At 36.6% G+C, this 20,349-nt stretch overlaps 1 protein-coding gene across 2 annotated transcripts; it reads right to left on the bottom strand.

Moving 5' to 3' along the window:
- Positions 1–2,194: 2,194 nt before the first annotated feature.
- Positions 2,195–17,495, bottom strand: SDG2 (SET domain protein 2). Of its 2 annotated transcripts, none has more exons than XM_028072199.2 (20): positions 17,221–17,495; positions 14,647–17,015; positions 14,427–14,483; positions 11,320–12,453; positions 10,598–10,971; positions 9,971–10,516; positions 9,787–9,887; positions 8,250–9,285; positions 8,055–8,126; positions 7,200–7,310; positions 6,998–7,098; positions 5,521–5,620; positions 5,326–5,421; positions 4,950–5,117; positions 4,736–4,861; positions 4,547–4,600; positions 3,857–4,104; positions 3,656–3,764; positions 3,263–3,565; positions 2,195–2,656 (listed from the first exon to the last, which is right to left on the bottom strand). In XM_028072199.2, exons 2-20 carry the CDS (start codon positions 16,895–16,897, stop codon positions 2,480–2,482), a joined length of 7,164 nt encoding a protein of 2,387 aa, XP_027928000.2. In that variant the 5' UTR covers positions 16,898–17,015; positions 17,221–17,495; the 3' UTR covers positions 2,195–2,479. The 2 variants fall into 2 exon arrangements, with proteins under 2 accessions (XP_027928000.2, XP_027928001.2); XM_028072200.2 differs by having other exon boundaries at positions 10,598–10,968.
- Between the last annotated feature and the right edge of the window lie 2,854 nt (positions 17,496–20,349).

The following is a 20,349-nucleotide window of genomic DNA, read 5'->3' as shown; positions in this document are numbered from 1 at the left end:
TGATAGATTCTTAATACTTTTAATATCATATTAAAGTAGTGGACATTTAAATTTAATTTTCTCTTACAAAACTGACTTAATAAGATGAATTTTTTACCCACCTATATATTATAATTTGATCATATTTCTGATTGATGTAAAATTCATGACATTGTTGATATTCATATCTATCCATGAGAGTTAAAAACCTATATAAGAATTATTCTTACAAGAACTGAGATGACCGTATACTTCTCTTTGTTTCTAACATCTATTTTGTAAAATGTTTTCCTTTTTCAACTAGTGAATATGTCTATGATGACACTCAACAATCAAGTTAATTGAGATATATAGGAGTAAAAAGTTCACAATTATAAACAATACAATACATCTAAAAATGTATTTTTCATTGATACTTTAATCAACTCTTACAAGAATGGATGCAGCTTAATTGTCGAATTTGTCCTAATAACAATAGCGTTTAATCATTGTATCGGAAAAATTGCATTTCTTTGAGAGTGATCTCATATTATTATCCATACAACAACATTTTTACATAACATTATCTCACAACTTATCCATTTTATATTACTATCGTTTTTTTTTAATTGTGTAGATACCTTGGCTTTCATCTAAGATCACTATGTTTTCGCTTTTGAATTGGATAATATGAAAATTGAAAAATTTAGTTTGCAACAAATAAATGAGAAAAAAATTTGTAGAAAACCGAGAGGGAGTACGAATTTGCAATCGACGCTTGCTTCGGTGGTGATATAGTATTCAGTGTTCCTCTTTGTCCCAAAATAAAACCAAATTGAAGCTGCGTTTGCATGCGATTATAACTATTATTTATCCGTGGCATCCAATCATTTGATTCTGCTTGGTATGTTGTTATAAAGTGAAGCGATTCGACAGTTCATGCGCCGCAACTCCCAGACAAACTGCGACACGTGAATGTCAGATAATGTTCATAATACCCTAAGCTAAGTTTAATATCAAATACTAATCACTCATATTGTAATCGGCAGATACTGAACCCGGTCATATTATCGAAGAAGAAACGGTGTTCATTAATTTGGACTAACATAGCAACTAATGGTTCTGGTGTTTGGCAAATGGATGTTAATTATGATGAAGACCAAATCGATAAAGGAGACTCAGGTGCCTTCATCCTCGTGGATTGTTGTTTGTTTGAAGACTCATTTGGTGTCTATACTCACTCCACAAAGAATTCACCAAGAAAACACCTTCAGAAACGAGTTTCAATCTGCTCTATTCTAGTACACCTGCCTCCTTTCTTCTCGAGTCTGTTTCGTAGAGGATTGGTTTATAGGAAGAAGTGTATGGAAATTTTCAAAGAAAAATTAGAAAAACAACGATTTAGAAGTCGTGTCTGAATAGTGTGGCATATTAATTTATCATAGTACAAAACAATCTCTCCCCCTTGTCTGAATAAATTAAAAATACCATTTCTCTTTAATTAACTAAATTACATTTCCACTTCAATTTAATTATTTTCTTTTTTATCATTATTTAAGTGTGTTAAAGTTATAAACCGAAGATTTTCAACCAAACAATCGAACTTTTTAACGAAAAAACTGAAACAAATATTTTTCTCACTAAAATAAGTGAAGGATACATTCAAAAGTAACTTTATATACAAATACAGCTTATCAAGCTCTAATGAAAGTCTGTCAGAAAAATAACTTTTCGATGACTAGTTACACTTCTAAACGAATTAAAAAGGTGACTATATTTTAACACTAAAACATAAATGTAGTTCTCCCTTCCAACCTTGTTAACAATTAGCAGCCAATTATGGGCAATAATAAGGAAATATACTGGAAAAAAAGCTCAGCTAATAGTATCAATTTAAAAATTATTTTAAACTAAAGTATCCAAGAAAAGAAACCATGTTGTAGCCGACAAAGCACAAAAAAAAAACACGGGAGGACAGTCAGTGTCAGCGATTATCATTTCTCTCCCCGTAATGTTGGTTATCAGGTAACTACTGGGTTACTTATCAGGTGCCAGCTCAGTACTAAAAAGTGCAGACCATAGGACAACCTAATATGAAGCAACGTCGTCACCTAAAGCATTCCCCCATTAAACTCACGCACTCGTAAGTATCCGAGGTGAACTTGATCAGAATATTTGAAGGGGGAAATTACAGGGCACCGCTTTAGCGAATAAAAGACGAGAAGACACAGATGACTACTGGAAATAACCTTTCTTTTTTCTTCCTAACTATCATTTCATATTACATAAATGTAAAAACAATGCCCTACAATCAAATGAATTACAAATCAATGGCCAACAAAACTGTACACAAGAATGACTGAAAAGCGGTACAAGGAACGACGCTTTTGGATTAATAATTACAGACCCCCCACCCAGGCTAAAACAGGCAGGCAGCTCTGAAGGATGAACCATTCCATATCTAAAAGTAGCTGCTTTATCGAGCGTGCTCTGACCAAAATTCTCCAAACCATGCAAAATTTTAACGGTCCCACATGGCTTGGAATATGGCAGGTCTGTGCTTCAACCAATGAACCATCTCCCTGTCCAGTGCAGAGTTATTTACTACAGCATCTAACATTGGGCTACCAAAGAATTTCGGAAAACTTTTGAACGACCATATCCGGTCTTTGGGCCAAGATCTCTGCGGCTGCTTCTCCTGAATAAACAAAACAATAGATTACCAATTAATTGCCAATGTCACACTAAATCACAAAGAATATATCTGGGCTACCCTTTAAGCATGTCATTCCTAACACTGTTCAAAAGTCTACTTAAAGGATTTGAATCTGATTGAAGCTCCTTGAGGCATACTATTGCCAAAGACAGTACGTGAGGTATAAAGGTTTTCTATGGACAGCATGAGAAGGCTATCGAGGCTGCGGATGCAGTTACTTGCCTCGCATCTATGAAATCCTTTAGGTTGGGGTTTTCAACCCCCCGTTTGCTCTCAAAAATCTCAAGAGAATGCTTCTTGCAGAGAAAATATCTAGTGGCTGTTTGATATATGCCTATCATTTTAACATTTACTCAGTAACTCGCCTAATGGAACTAGTCTTCTGTCATTGGTCACTTTAAAATCATTTTGCCTATTGGGATAAAGTTTATTATTTTAACAGAACGTCATCATTTTTGGGTAAACTTATACTGTGTAAAGACATTTCCTATTTATTATTTCCAATCAACGAGCCTACCTAGGAAAAAAAAAAGCACAATAACAGAATAACTTAAACAATATATCATGATAAAAATAAAAAAAACTAACCATTCTAGCAAGCATAGATCTGACGGTCCTTGGACCATAAACACAATGTCGAGAGGGCTTCTGCGCCTTGGCATAAAAGGAACTTGTATCTGGTAAAGACAAGCAACCCCTGCTAGCTCTAGCCAGGCTCCGATCTGGATCAGCATTACTCTGGTTATGCCAAAATATCAGCTGTCCTAAACAATAATTTTCACCATATATCTTTCGGTACTCCTGAAATTCTGCTCCCGACTTGTTAGTGTACTTGGGACCTAAGTCAAGTGGACTAATATAGACAGGTGGTGATGTAATCGCTTGATAATTCTGCAAGATAAAAATTAAAAAACGGTTCAAAATGACAAGAAAATTAACTGTACCATCATGTTGCTTAGTATTGGCAGTAGCGAAGTATACCTGTATCCTAAAGAAGTACTTGGTATAAGCATAAATATGGATTAAGTCAGCAGCAGCATCATGCCGACATTTATATGTACAAGGAAGATTTCGGACCTCATCCCTCAACCTTTGAACATGAGAAAATTATAGCGTAAAGTTTGTGAAGTTCCACTAGGTTTAAAATAAACTAAAGACAAACTAGGTGTAGGAACCACATACCATAACAAAGATTTGCGAAGCTCTTTTTGAATATCTACTGAATGTGAAGGATCGTGAGCATGAATTTTAAGCTTGAGATCTTTCAAGATCTCTTCTTCAATATGAGGAGCGATGCACTTAAGAAGCTCCTCAACAAATGAACCCTCGCCTTTCCAGAGGAAGGAAACAGTTGCTTCAGGACTGAGCTTCTCAAGAGGAGGTGGTGCTTTCCGTGGATCGCCAAAAATACATCTCATGACATACCTTACCTGCAATACCCCACAAGAAATTAGCAAATACAGAAGGCAAAATTAATTGGAAAACTAAATACCAGAATGAGATAATGCTGCAGTGAAATAGGTGACACTAATCAAGTTCAAAACACAAAGGGTTGCAAATTTAGCGAAATGCTTGATTTCTTACAAGATATAATAACACTATTGACCATCTAGAAACGGCCAAATGATTGATTTACTACGTAAGAAGATATAACAATATTGACCAAACTAAAAACGGCCTTATGATGCAAGGCTTCTCTATCACAGTAGTATAGGCTTGGTTATTGACTGTTAAAAAGCCCAGGCCAAAAACATTGTGCTCACCATTTCTCCTTTATGATCAGGTTTACATGCAAAGTGTTTTCTTCTTATCAACGTTAAAAATATAGAATAATGAGAAAAGGCTAATATAGATATAAGGGTGGATAATCACCTTATCAAGAGTGACAGCAAGATTCTGAAGCCTTTGGTTGTAAACACCCTCGGCCTGAGTCATACAAAAAGTGGTATAAAGGGAAATATTACGAGGAAAAATGAGAATAGAATATTGCAAATGTCACGAAAGTAGACATATATCTGAAAATAATGTACGCAAAAGAAAGTAGACAGACAAAGAGCAGACCTGAACTTCGGCATCACTCCTTTCAACTTCAAGACATATATCTGAAAAATATTTTCTCTTTTCTTCCAGATTATGCTTTAGAATTTCTTCAGGAAGTTTTGTTCGTTCAAAATTGATAAATCTCACCTTCAACATAGAATATATGTTAGGGAAAATTGATGCACAACAACCACAAAAACATAAAAGAGGTATCAAGACAAAAGAAGGCACATACAAGGCGAGCCGCATAAGCAACAAGCCAATCCGGCAGGCCTCCAAGCAAACAACTGCCTAAACCAGCTCTTCCAAGGTCATTATAGTCCTCTTCAGACACAGAATTTAATTCACAAGCTTCTAGCATCAAATAATGCCGATCAAGAATTCCATGAGAGTCCTTCAGAACCTAAGAGGACAGAAAGCTCACTCCAGTCAACACATAAAATAGTACCAAAATAGAAACTCGGTTTCATGCAAAAAGCGCTACCAACTAATAACAAGCATGTCTTCTTCTGGTTTTTTTAGAATTGAAACCAGTGAACAATTAAGAATATTTATGTCTTCTCCTGGTTTTTTTAGCACCTATAAATTGAAACTTTTGAATAAGTTCAAACCTTTTGGAAAGCCCCTTCACCAGTCAAATTCAGATAGCTCCCACGGCATACTTGGCTTCCACACAAACAAACCGATGCTTCATACTCCTCCTTGCTCTACAGTGAGATGAAAGGTACTCATTACACAGCGATGTACTAAGAATATATTTACTCATGGAATAAAATAGACAGAAGTCAGAAGGTAACAGGACAAACCTCCGTTACAGAATTGTAGTCAAAAGTGATCTCCTCACCATTTTGAATTTTACGAACACTATAAATACCAATTTGATATTGACCATCAACGGCAGTCACCCTACAAAAACAGTGAAAATAACAACGGATAACTACAAGAGTATATAATAATTAACAATTAAAAAGAACGTAACATAAGGAATGCAACCCAGTAATGTAATCATCAACTAACAATAAATAACCTTGTCATTGCCGGGGAAAAATTTTAAATAATATATATAAAATGTGTCAATCGGTCAAATCTCAAACTATATCACAATATAAAAGATTTAAATAGAATATTCCTATCATGCACGTAGGCTTGGTCCCTCAAGCATCAACCTATACAAATTCTATTTTCCTCATCAAAAAGACAGCAATCACAGAGGCATTGAAGCCCATCGACACATTGAAGGACAAAACAACGCATTGGGGTTAAAAGAAGTAAAGACAATAGAATAAAAAGTAACAACTTTGCATGTGACCTTAACTCTGAATCTGGTAGTAATTCTTGCATTTAAGTTCTTTTTAGCAGAAAAATTCAAGTGCATTCTTTTGTGAAGTTTTGAACCCTCTAGTTCATTTTTTTTAGTAAATTAAGTCTGTATTTAAAAAAAAAAAAATTGATCCTTTTGTCCATTTAGTTAACCATCAAAAATATTAATTTTCTACTCAAATAATTGGGGATTTACAATTGATATGGCACATATAATAAATTTAAAAGTTTGCAACCCAATAATTTAGTTGAAATTTGATGTTAAGTATGAAAGGAAAATTTTGGGATTTTTTGTTATGAAATTTGATATTTTGGCTGGTGAGTTGTAAATGAATGAATATATAAAACAAATGATTCAACTTTTATGAAGATTTGGAATACGAAAATGAGAATTTTAGAGTTTTAAATACAATTGGAAGGTGATGAACTTATTTGTAATAATTAAAAAACAGAGTCGAGTTCAAATAAAAAAAAAATAGATGAGCAAAATCACACATTAACAATAATAAAGGGACTAAAACTTCAATGAACCTAGCAAATAGCATAGACGTTAAATAAAGAATGGAAAAGGAAACATTCTGATTGAATTTAACTAGCCAATATTTGATTGACAGCACAACCACAACATGCAAGATGCAGAACATGATGAGCTACAAGCGGTTTTTATCATTTTCAAACGAAGGCCAAAGTAAAATTCACACTTCCATTAATGAATAATGGAAGTTGGAAGAAGATAATGATATAATTTCTACAATGATCACAATCATAATTGTAGCACACAAAAGAATATCATGATTGCATTTGATAAATAGATCAGTATAATCTTTCATGCACAAGTGACCCTAAATGCACACAGTGCACTAAAATAGCAACCACAATTGCTTTTACAATCAAGAGAACTAGTATCAGGATCTGAAAAGTCAGCAAACAACAACCATACAACCTGAATGACAAACAACTTACTTGGCTTCACAGTTAGGTCTGCACGAATGACATATTCGACTGGCATAATTAGCCATATGCATGGCATCAACAACAACTAAGTCATACCCATCAGCATCACCCTGTCATGAAAATTGTAAGATTCATCAGTATAAAATGAAGATGGATGAATAATATCAAGTTAGCCATCATAACCTCAGTATTTTGAAGGGATAGGTGGCACCTTTGGCCTCTCAAGGTAGATGTTGTAGAATTCTGGTGCTGGATCTTTACTATCTTTCTGCAGAGATCGAATCCCATCTTGTTTTTCAAACCACTTCCACACAGGATAAACCTATGAAAAACAATATAATAAAAACTATAATGCCTCACGAATACAAAATTCTTGAAGCATATGATGATATGCTACAGACTAAATTTCTAAACTGGATAACCGCTTGTGGAGTTGATAAGCTGAACAAGCAGAGCGCACCAACTCAAAAGAACAAACATCTCTATCTACAACTACTGTAAATAAAACACTTTATATAAACCATAGATAGCAACACGAGCAGTAGTTCAAAACCCCCAGGCTAACTAGAAAGTCAAGGATCCAACTGGCCAATATTTGTTATGGTGACACATTAGAGAGTAAATTATTGCACACTTCACAAGCTGCACGTGCAAAACATATAGATATCTAGATCTTTAGAGAAAAGATCACAACCGGTATAATGACTAGAAAATACAGAACAAATAGTGTGTGCAAAGTTGACTATTCTCTCCGGTGAATGGTTGTTGCTTAGATATTTGACAAGCTTCATATGTAAAATACAGAAATGTACAGAAATGTATAGATTTGTAAATTTTGCAGAGAATAGATCAAGAGTAATTTAATCATGTTAAGTGATACAGAACAAATCATGACTGGGCACAGTCTTCTGTTCTGTCTTTAGAAGGATCATTGCTTAAATATTTAACATTACATTGGAAACCTGCATTTATCCGAAAGTAGAAGCTTGCACGAAGAAACATATACCTTGCAAATTTAATAATCAAGGACTGAAGTTTCAAGGGTAAAATTCCATTGAGAACATACCTCTCCCAGAAACTCCACAACAAAATCATCTTCTGCAAATCCTTCTTCCTTGTTGCAAACAACACCAAGCCCCTGCACGATCCATCACAACAGATAGTATCATAGTAATGAAAAATAGCAGCGAGAAGTCAATCACCAGAAAACTAGTGTAAGATAACAGTTAAATTATAGTTAACAAACAAAAAAGTGATATACCTTCCTATAAGCTACGTATTTGTCTTCTGGACGACTGTCCATGGCCTTTAGAATACCTTGACACATTTTAACCATTCTTGCATCACAATCCTCCTCAGCTTGTCTTTTAATATCTTCAACAACAGGCCGCAACGGGTAGCTCATTGGAGTGCTTCCAGTTCCAGTAAAATTTCTACCTTGCTTATTCAATGTTCGAAGGAGTGTATCTTCTATAAACAAATGCTTCTCTGGCAGAGCCCAATCTAACTCCTCTGGCATAGAATCAAGCAAAAGATTGTGTGTAAAAGGATCAATTCCATAAACTTCTTGCTCAATAACCTCATATCCTAGCTGCTTTCTAGGTTTGTAATCTTTCACTTCAGGAAGTTCCATATCTGACTCCTCAGTGCCATTCTTTTGTGCACTCAGCTTCTCAGCATAGTCGTCTGGTAATGAAACCCTCATCTTCCTTCGCACATCCTCCTCATCGGCTACAATGCAATATTGATCAATGACTTTATATTTCCTGGTAACTGGAGGAACCAAACTTGCTTTTGTCATGCGTGCACCCCACTCTCGATCATCAGTTATAAAATCCAACTCTTCCTCAGATGTCAAGTATCCTTCCCCTCTTGAATCCCTAATCAGACTTTCTGAATGTACTTCTCGTTCACTTTCAGTGTCAGAGGTTGTAGTATCACTGTCACTCTTTCCATCTTCATAAGACATATCAAGATCATCATCAGATGTTTCACTCTCTGAGTCCATAGATTTTTTGTTCAACTTTGATAATCGCCTCTTAATTTCTCGATCAGAGGTATATTCCACATTATCCAAACCATGTGTCCCATTACTCCTATACTTCCTTTCATTCACTAACCTATTCTTCTTATACTTTGACAAAGTAGAGCAGGACACTGCAGGCAAGTCATTGTCCCACGATTTCAGTAGATTTCTGTCATGCACAGATTTAGAACTCTCTTCCAGCCGTGTTGCAAGCTGAATAAACAGTGTGATAATATGATTCATGTAACTAGCATCACCCCGATTCTTCACTCTGTGTAATCAATACCGATACGAACACATTAAAAATTTAATATAAATATTGGATTAAAAACACATAAAATGTGGGCTGTTCGATGAAACACCCACATTTTGAATGATCCAAGAAACATATGCTAAATGAATAAGTCCATAAACAGAGGCAACTGTAACGTATAATGAGTAAATTATGTCAGAATGCAAAACAACTAAGATATGCAAACCCACCAACTTTAGCATAGATGAAAGTTAACTACAATTGAAAAGCAGTAGTGCTTACACTTACACCTGAGAATCAAACAGCTCAATGGCAAGAACATACATCACTGAATCAGTATTTTGACACAAATATGACAAACTAAAGGAACCTTTGTATTCTTGTCACTATAAACTAATAAGTCTTATCATCTTCAGTTCAATGTTTCCAACAAGAAAAGTAATATAACCCTGGGATAAGATCAAAGTGAGAATAATTACCACCTACCAATGAAAAAGGAAAAATGGAAAGAGAACTTACTTTATGGCATCACGACACATTCTACTTATGTCGTCTTTCACAGAATTCAACCCACGGCTACTGTAATAACCACTTTTCATTTTAGCCTCAATTTCTGCAACCTATTAAGGAAAATAAGCCAAAAGAAATCATGAACAAAGGAGAACTTCATGACAGCGAAAATAAAAGAAATTTTGCACAGTACCTTGGGCACAAAAAAGTCACAAGAGTTTGTCTTCATAATTTCCCTGAGTCTGGAAGCAAGGAACTCCTCCATCCTCTTATAACCGCTTTCAGTTTTCTTGATTGCCCAACGTCTTGTACGAGCATCCCTCGATAGAATGGAGGAGGACTTTCTAGCATCATATAGTTTTGATCGCTTGTACAAGTTTTGACGGAATAATTGCTTGGTATCTCTCTTATCCACACTATCAAAATAGTCCTTCAATTGCCCAAAATCATCTATACCTATACTGCTGGATTTGGAAACAGATGAGGTTAGCTCTGTAATATGTTTAAGACTTCTAATTTTGTGAGGATCCTCAGAAATTTTAGTCAAGTGTGAACTTCGGCTCTTGATCCATTTCACATTCGCAAATTTAAGAGTCAGCTCTCCAAACTGGTTGCACCCTCTAATGTCTACTGTAAATAAACCAGGAAATGAAAGAAGAACTTTCTCAAGCATCTCAGCCGTAATATTAACACAACCCCTTAGAATTATAGAATTGATCTTCTCTTTCTCGTATCCATTCTGCAAACAAATAATCAGATTAGAGGAAGATGAAGAATATGAGACATTTAAAGTGAATTGGCAAATACATATCAAACCTACCAAAATGTTCCACAACATGGCATCAGTGCATGAATGACCCAAGAATGACAAATTGACCTGCATTGACACTTCTTTATAAAACCTTACAGAAGCTCTCCAGCGCTTGCAAGTCAATGAAGCAAAAACAAGGGACTTCAAATCAGATTTCAAAAAATGGAAAATCCGTGCTAGCACATGGCCATCCAAATTGTCCCAGCTTCCCATTTGAGAATCAGTAACACTAATTTCATCTTCAGGAAAAGTAGCATCACCACATAGATCCTCAAAACTAGATTCATCCTTCTCGATAGTAAAATCACCATCTTCCAAATCACTGTCATCTTCACTATCATCAACAAGAAGCCGGGCTCTCTTGGCAGCATGCGCATCCCCTTCTAAAAATTACATGTACCAACACACACAAAATAAGGAAGTAATTAAAAAATTAATCATGAGTCCATTCAAATAAAATTTCCTGTGATTTTCTCTGATGGACCAGTCTAACACACTACCACACAGGAAAAAACACGTGACAAGGCCACAAGCATTGATCAGAAGGGTAAATTTGCTACCAAATGGGCTCAGCTTATACCAGCCACGCAAATACATTAGTCTAAAAATAAATTAGTTGCCCAACTAGTAGTTATTAACAGAAAAAATGAGGTTTGAACTAAAAACAGGTTAAAAATTTACTACCAAAGAAGGTCAGCGAACAAATTAAAAATCAAAGAAATAATCATTACCTGATTTCCAATATAGTTGTTTTTCAATTTCTTTCTTTGGTTGTCTTGCATTGATCCAGGGATCTAAAACCTCATTTATAGCTGCAGCAAACTCTCGGCTCTTATATGATTTCATCACCAGCTCATGTAGCTTCCCACGAGTATAACCAACAAACTGAGGATGCAAGCTGTTAAACAAACTTGAATTTGTGTAAGGTTCACCACATGCCTGAGTTTGCTTTGATGAAAAACCAGATATTGAACTGCTTTCTTGTTGGATCGGGAAACTGCCATCAGATGTTTCTGTTGCAGAGGTGATAGGAACCCAGAGTTTGTCACTTTTCCTGAACACACTGCTATGTTTTTTTATGATGCCTTGATCTACTAAATACTGTAGTTCTGAAAATGATGAGGGGCCCCTTTCACGCCCAGAACCATCATAATAATACCAGTCACCCAAATGTAATTGCAACTCATGGATAGTACAGAGATGGTCTTTAGGAGTGTTAAGGAATTCCATGATCCTGTAAGAACCTTGATCACTAAAAGCTTTGAACTGGGAATCCTGTTCCGTTGATGATCTCTTGCTATCACTGGTTGCAGAGAAAGGCCGATTTGATCTAGAATGATGTCTTTCCTTGCCCCGCGTCTTGTGGCGTGACTCAGAGACCAATGACCCCTGGTCCTTTACTACACATGCATTTATCCTGACCACTGAAAGAACATTGCCTTTCACTCCTCTCACAGAAACAGGCTTACTTTGAACTGATCTACCTGCAGCACTGCTTTCATCCCGCTCATCAGCACAGAAAGCCCACAGAGGAAGATCAAGCCTCTTGTTTTGAGAAGGAAAATACAATTCATCTTTTTGAGGCCAACGAGGATCTTCACATCCAGACTTTGGCATTTGACATAACGAAAAACCATTATTTAGCACAAGTTTCTTTCTAGAATATCTATCCATGGAATCATCATTCCTCTTCCAGTCACCACCTTTACATGACCAACGGGTGGAAAACCAGTCACTAGAAATACCAAAGCCTAGTCCATTATCCTTATCAGATGACATACTTAACTGAGACTCAGAATCTCTAGATGCTAAATCAGTACTTGAATCATAATCTTCCCCGAGGCAGGAAGCATTCCAAGGAAAACCTGAAAAAAGTCGGAGATACTTTGTCATGACACATCTAACTCATAAGTGAATATCCCTTTATTTTTCTAAGATGAAAAATAATCATAATCCACAAACAAGTTGAGGGTGCATAGCCATAACAAAATGGGAAAATTATAATTTTAAGTTCCATATATGATGCAAAATAACAATCAGACATCTGACATGGTTTACAATTTTTGTTTTGAATGAAAGTATACCCAGCCATCATAAACGACTGAATGGAATCACCACAAAAACTTTGTTCTATGAACCAACCAAGTCAATTGCTAACATACGATAGCATACCTAGCCATCATAAACGATTGAGTGGGATTACAGCAAGCAAAACTTTTTTTCAATGAGAAGTAACAAAAGAGAGACAGAGCCAAGCCTAAAATGAAATGCAAATTATCTCATTTTATAAATAATGACCAAAGTGTTCTGTAGAACACTAAAAAACTACTTCAGATTTTTCAGATTTTATACACGAATAAGATGTATTTGCTTGAAACAAAAGCAAAGTGGTTGCAGAACAGTCCCCTGCCCTCAACAGAGTTTGCCAGTGGAGTGGTTTAGTATAGCAACCATACAGACCAAATGGCAGACTGAACGGAACCCGCAGCAGCACTTATTTGGTTCCAGAAAAGCTCTCTCCACAGAGAAATTAAGGTTTTTTGGGTAGCTACCTTGGAATTCCGGTTTTCAAAAAATAAATATACAGGTGTAACAGTATAATAGTAGTAAAAATTAGGGTTGTAAATAACCGGGTTGAGTCAAATTTGGTCCAATTTTCAACACAATCCAATTAAATTTAATTGGGTTAGATTGGATCATTGGGTTATTAAAAAATTATCACTTCTTCACAAAAATATATATTTTAATGCTTCTTAATTTTTATAAGGTAATAAATATGTTTAGTGCCTCTTAATTTATACAAGGTAACAACAATACTTATATCACATATATAAACAACATTCATATAATAATACATAATTCTTTTCATAGTAAAATTATAACACAATAAGTATTTTATCATATACTTATCATGTAGTTGGGTTGGGTCATGATCATTGGGGGAGAAACTCCCGAACCCATCACCAAATCCAATTTAAATTGGATAATTCCAACCCAACCGACAATAAAGGATTTAGTTGGGCAAGTTTGTGTGTTAGGCGCATGATCATCAAGTCTGAAACTCCCGAATCTGTCACCCAATTCAATTTAAATTGGGTGCACTAAAAATTCCAACCCGCAAAAATCTAATTGGGTTTGGTTCGGGGAGATTGTGTTAGTTGCAACCCACCTATGCTCCTAGTGAAAATGATAAAAAAAAAAGACAGATTTTAAAGATGATGACTAATGATTTCAAAATAGGAACTTGGATTTGACTCTGGTTGGCATTTACCTGTATGTTCTGTTAAGACACCAATGTTATTGTTAATTATGAATGTCATTAATTTGGAGTAACTTTTACCCTTTTTGTACAATATACATTATTCTATTAAAAATATATAAAAATTTCCACATAACTGTTATCTGGCTAAGGTTTTTGGAGCAGGCCACTACTCGCCCTTATGGGATTTAAATACTGAACAGTATTATTTTCAAACAAAAATGCTCACCTGCCGAAGCTAAGCACGTATGAGTTTCACATATTTATCATCTCCCAGTCATGTATTACCAATATCAAGAAATGGGTCCACATGTCAATGCTCAATCAAACACCAGTAATGGAGAACTCCAACAACAATAACCTCAATATTGCCAAATACCAGAAAACCAGAACAATTTGAAAATTTGCAAAAACTAACCAACAATTTGAATATAGCACAGTATATAATGCTTCCAAAAAAGTCAAACTTCTAAGAATATCGCATCTTAGTAAGAAATATCAGACACACAAAATCATGAAAATAGAATATGTAAAATTAAAAAGATGAAAACCGACAAGAACCAAAAAGCAATTGCGTACCTTCATAATCTCTCGATCCCTCCCCTCTTGCATTTTCAAAATTCATTAGCAACACTTCTGCAAGCATAAAAAATAATAATAACAAAGGTGAAAAGGATGATGAAATATTAAAAAAAGGACAGGGTGTGGGGGATGAAATTAACAACAAATTTTGAGATTTATTTTCTCACTATTTTTATTAAAGAAACTCTCAAGAATTTTCATTGACAGAATAAAATACCTTTTATTGCCTCAGGTTCCATCTCAGGAGTGACATCATAACCCTTCAAGAGATGTTTAACTCTTTCATCAATGTGGAAGTCCTCCAAAAGTTCAGACGAACGCAAACTGTCAATGGGGCACACTAGTGGAGGCGGCGAGGAGGTTAGCATTTCCTGGTGATTCTCATGAGCGGATTGAAAAATATCAGCTGTATCTGACAAGATATTACCAGGAGCTTCTGGGGGATTTACCAGTTGAGTTATGCTATCCGACACAATTGAAGGAAAGTTCGGAGGTGCCAAAGGTGACGCGGCATTTTCAACTGTTAACCACCTGTCACTATCTATGTGCTTGATAAAGTGATCTGACATTAGTACACCTTCCTCCACAAGGACCTTGATGTCGCACAATTTAGCAGGCCCATTTTCCACACCACCATAGTCCAGGTAATACCATTTCCCTGAAGACAAATCTGTCACCACAGGGACATGTGGAGGGGTATCACAAATGTCCATATCCTCCTCCATAGAAGGCATCTCCTCAGGAGGGGGCTCGGATTGAGGAGATTCTTTGTGGGTAAGGGTTGGGCTGCAACTCCGGTGTTCGTTTAAGGGTTGATTGCAGATGTCTTTCTCAACAGACTTAATGGACTCTTGCACACTTTTTTCATTCTGAGATTCGGTACTTGAACAGTTTGAATCCCTCTGAGTCTGCTTATCTTCATGATCCTTACAACAATTTTGGGAATCATGTTTTTCACTTGGTAAGGTTTTACAACCTGAATCACGTCGACCGTCTTTCCAAGCCTGATCAAGGGGAGATGCTTCTGACAAATTTGTGGTACTATCCTTAGGATCGTGTCGCCGACTGCGATCAGGTGGCGACTGCTCAGAACGAGTTGGACTTCTCAATTTATGATCAGGCTGACGACTTCTGTCCCAGTTCCTTGTATATGGCGACCTCTCCCGACCATGGGGGGATTTCTCCCGGTTATACGGATATGGGGACCTCTCCCGTCCATGTGGGGACTTCTCCCGGTTATACGGAGATCTGTCACGACCACAAGGAGACCTGCGTACTGGAGTTCGATCCCTATGATCATAATACCTACCTCGGTCACGTGGGGATCGCTCAGAATGACCAGGGCTGCGCCCATGCCTGTCATAAACCTGTCTAATAGACAAAGAAGATTCATGATTCCTACTTGAATATTTATCTGCCGATAATTTGGTAGCATTATTAGTTCGGTAAGACCGTTCCACAGAACGACGAGAATAGTTTTCTGAATAAACTTGGCGACAGCTATCATCAGAAAGTCTTCGGCTTTTTAAACCGGCATAATCTGCAGAATGCTTCCGCTCATAGCTGTCAGAATCATTGCCAAGCCTCTTCAAGCGACTTCCAGAAGTGTAATCTCGTGCATGGTCCTTACCATTGCTGTGAACGTTCTTCTCGTCATCCACAATCTTAGAACTTATCCTTACATTCCGCTGTTGTCCACCCTCCCACCTGGGAGAACTTTTAGGATGCTGACTGCCACGAATATTCAAATCTTTCTTCCTAAAAAAATCATCCCCAGAATATCTCCCAGAAGAAGGTGTACTTTCACGTTCACGTTCAATTTTCCACCCTTTGTCCCTACCTGAATGGTACCTGCGGATTCTACTGTTATCATAATCTCCCTTGTACCATCTATCCGGAATGAATTCTCCCTTCTCGATTTCATCATTTACACCTCTCCACGACCCATATTCACCTCTCTCGGCTTCCCCTTTCCTACCACCCTTCTCAGGAACTATCTCCCCTCTTTCAACATCCTCTTTCCTCCATTTCCCAGAAGCAATCTCCCCCTTCTCCAGCTCCCTTCCTTTCCACTTCTCACTCACAATCTCCCCGTTCTCAATCTCGCCCTTCCTCAGCGGGGGTGGTGGCGGCATCTCTGGCACGAACTCCCCATTTTCCAGGTCAGTCCTAGGCCACTTCAAAGTGCCCAATTCACCCTCTTCCACTTCCTCCTTCTGAACCTTCTCTTGCTGCTTCTCCACTTCGCCACCATTCTCAACATCATTGCTGCTCCTCTTGCTCACTCTGTCTAACCCCAATTCACTCTTTCTCGCCTTCATCTTCCTCCTCTCATTGCCAGCAAACTTGAACAACTTGGAATTGAAGCCATTCCCACTCTTGCCTCCGCACACAACAGTCTTCTCGGAACTCGGCAACCTCTCCATAATATACTGCAAAGGCATGCACGGGACGCCTCCATCGCCCATGGAAATCTCACCCTCCACGTAAGAACCTCGAAACCCTAGCAGTCCCCTCGCCCAGGGCTGTCGATGCTCATGCTGCAAATGCTTCGCCTCAATTCAATCCTGGCTCCAATTGAAAACCCTAAATTCCACACACAATCACGAAACGGGTCAAAGCCGAAGCAAATGCGCATAATTCGCGCACCGGCGCGCGCAAACGAACGAGAAACCTCCCGTGGAAAAAATACGCTTCAAGATTCGAACCGCGTGAAGCCACTCCGTGAAAATATATAAAGAAAAATTAAAAACAGAAAAGGAAGAAGGAGGAGAGAAGACGAGAAAATTACCGAGAAAAGAAAGATATAAAGAAGATGATAGATCGGAGAGACGGGCGTAGCTGTAGTTTGAATTTGAAGCGTGAGAAGAAGGAAGATCGAAAAGTATGGTTTGTGGCGAGAGAAAGATAGGGTAATTAGTAACAGTGTCTTCGTTCTTGGCGCTTCCTCTCTCTGCTATTATATGTTCTCTTCTTTGCCTTGTTTTGGGTTGTTCTTCTTTGATGTTGGTCTGGGTTAAAGACGAACCAAACCTTCGTGTGTATTTCTTCTCTATTTTTTCTCCTTTTCTTTGTGTATATTTCTTATTTTCTTTGTGTATATTTATTGCTGGTGACTGAGTTAAAGTACGCAAATGCCCCTCGTCATGCGGAACTCGATATATATTCGGGTGGGGAAAAGGGCCGGGCCCGGGTAAGTTTACTTTTAAGATCCAAATCTTGTATCAGAGGAAACCGTTGACTCAAAACAAAATTCACTCGAAACCATATTGTGAATAAAATATGGCAATTGATTTTTGCACCCCATCAATTTCTAGATGCACTTAATCATTTTTTTGGGAATTTCAATTTTATAATTGGAAATTTGATTTGAAGTGCATGTAGTACACTGATAAGTGCCAAAAATCGTGAAAGATTCATAGAGAACTTTGGCACTTTTGTTTGTAATTCATGTTATTTCATATTGATTCTCCCTAAATCTAAGATAAATGAGTTTCAATTACATGCTTCCAAGTTTTGACTTAAAGAAATCACTTGATCCCTATTTTGTGTAATTTTCAGATAAATTAAAGTAGAAGGAAGAAAGAACACAAGAAGAGTGAAAGGAGAAATCAAGAAACAGATAAGAAACTCTACAAGGTCGCTCAAACCAAAGCAATCTCGCCCAAGCGAGAGCTTGGGCCGCCAATCTCGCCTAAACGAAGAAGGATCTCGCCTAAGCGAGAGCTTGTGTAGTGAAGATCATCTTTTGCCGCCATTCTCACCCAAACGAGACTTGATGCTTCCAATCTCGCCTAAGCGAGAGTTCGTGAAGGAGCTTCTACAGTTGTGTGATTCTCGCTCAAGCTAGAATTGGGTCACCTAAGCGAGACCCTTTCTTCATGCTGAAGTACTCTATCTCGCCCAAGCGAGAGTTCGTGCTATATATATATATATATATATATATATATATATATATATATATATATATATATAAGTTCAAGAAGGAAGGTAGCTTGGAATTTGAAGAAGAACTGCACACCTGCTAGAGAGCTGCAACCACGAGCAGACACAATTCATATTTTCTTCTTCTTCTTTAGTTCGTAAGTTTTGATGGCTGTCATGAGTGGCTAATCTTCCTTTGTGTGATTGAATGTAATATACTCGAACTTGGATGTAATCTGGTGATATTTATATATAGCATTTATGTTTTTACTCAATATTAGTATTATTGTTTTGTTCTTAATGCTTGATTCTATCTAATTAATAGATGTTTTGATTTTGGTTTTTAGATCTGACTGGAAAGTATTTTTGAAAATCTAATTTGAACAATGATACTTGATATACTGTGATACTAGGAATATATCTCAATATATCAATTGCTTTTAACACCTGATCGTAATGCTGGATAGTTTTCTGAATATGTGATGAATTAATATTCAGGGAACTAATCTTATGAATTTTATACGCGAGGGATCAATATAGATGATTTTTGAGTGTGCATCAATATTGGTACTTTCAGAAGTTATGTATTATATTCATCTAGATTACAGACAAGGGAGATAGATGAAATTCATTCCTAGTTTCTTTTACTGAATTTTTCTAAACTTTCCCGCTTTTACTGTATTAATTTTATGCAATAGTCAATGACAAATCAAATTAAAATCTTTATACATATGTTGATTGAGATAATTATTAATTTTCACTGAATTCGTTCCTCGTGGGTTCGACACTCCTACTTAAAATCATTACACTACAGTTGACTTTTGGCACGCTTGCCAAGAGACTAACATACACATGATGTGGACCAAACTTCACTTCTCTAATATATGATCAAATGACTCAATGACATTTTTGTAAACAAAATAATAATCAAAGTGGCATTTTTGTAAGAAAAAATAGTACATTATGCAAGATGGAATGAATATATCATGGTGACAAATATTCATTTTTTATATTAACAACATTTCTCACATACATCACACAACCAACTTAACCATATCTGTCTATTTAGAAATTGTCTAGTTTTTCGCAGAAGCATCACCATGTTCCACTAAACCATAGACTGTGATTGCATACTCATATCTACTCATGGTCTATCAAGTGCATGTAGTACACATGTTGCAGACCAAACTTCACTTCTCTAATATATGATTAAATGACTTAATCACATTTTTGTGTATAAAATAGTAATCGAAGTGGCATTTTTGTAAGAAAAAACAGTAAATTGTGCAAGATGCAATTGATATATCATGGTGACAAATGTTGCTTTTGATACGTACAACATTCCTCACATACATCACAAAACCAACTTAACCACATATGGCCACTTTTAAATTGTATAGTTTTTACAAACACATACCATGCTCCACTAGACAATATGTTGTAATTATCTCATCTAAAGTGACACATCACTCCATGGATGTAAAGTACTAACAATACATCAATTAGTGATGTAACGACACATTATTTAGTATAATAATCATCTCACTATTTAAAAGATGAAAATCCTTGATATACTTATGATCACTTCTCCACAAATACGAACAATAATAACTCTTGTTGGATTAAGCCTGACAAGCTTGCTAGCCCACCAAGAAAAAATGTGGGTCATGTTGAAGTTTTCAATCTATTAGCCAATTTTGGCTTAATCCACTTAGCCTAGAGTTGTCAAAATGAGTCAAAACTCGCGAGCTAACCCCACCCACCACGGTTTCGAGCCAGATTGGGTAGAAATTTTTTTACAAATTTCAATGTGGGTTGATTTTTAACCCGGTCCACCCAAAACCCGACTCACCCGGGTTGAATCCGTGGTGAGTCGGGTTGGCTCATCAATCCGCAAATAAAGGATCATACAATGTGTTTTTTTGTTAAGTTTGGCTTTGCATTTGTGTTAGGTTAGTTTTTTTTTTTAGCCAATACATGGATAATTTGTATTTTT

Source organism: Vigna unguiculata, chromosome 5, assembly GCF_037176805.1.
Source record: "Vigna unguiculata cultivar grain cowpea cultivar isolate G323 ecotype 2 chromosome 5, ASM3717680v1, whole genome shotgun sequence".
Taxonomy (NCBI): domain Eukaryota; kingdom Viridiplantae; phylum Streptophyta; class Magnoliopsida; order Fabales; family Fabaceae; genus Vigna; species Vigna unguiculata.
The sequence above is the reverse complement of the archived record's forward strand: the minus strand, read 5'-3'. Positions and strand labels throughout refer to the sequence as shown.

What these genes read in the sequence shown, in the direction of transcription:
- SDG2 (XM_028072199.2), bottom strand. Translation starts at nt 16,897, where the DNA reads ATGGGCGATGGAGGCGTCCCGTGCATGCCTTTGCAGTATATTATGGAG. An exon ending in GGGATCGAGAGATTATGAAG is followed by an intron (nt 12,454 to 14,426) that starts GTACGCAATTGC and finishes GACTTTTTTCAG; the next exon opens with GTTTTCCTTGGAATGCTTCC. An exon ending in CCATGTTGTGGAACATTTTG is followed by an intron (nt 10,517 to 10,597) that starts GTAGGTTTGATA and finishes ATTTGTTTGCAG; the next exon opens with AATGGATACGAGAAAGAGAA.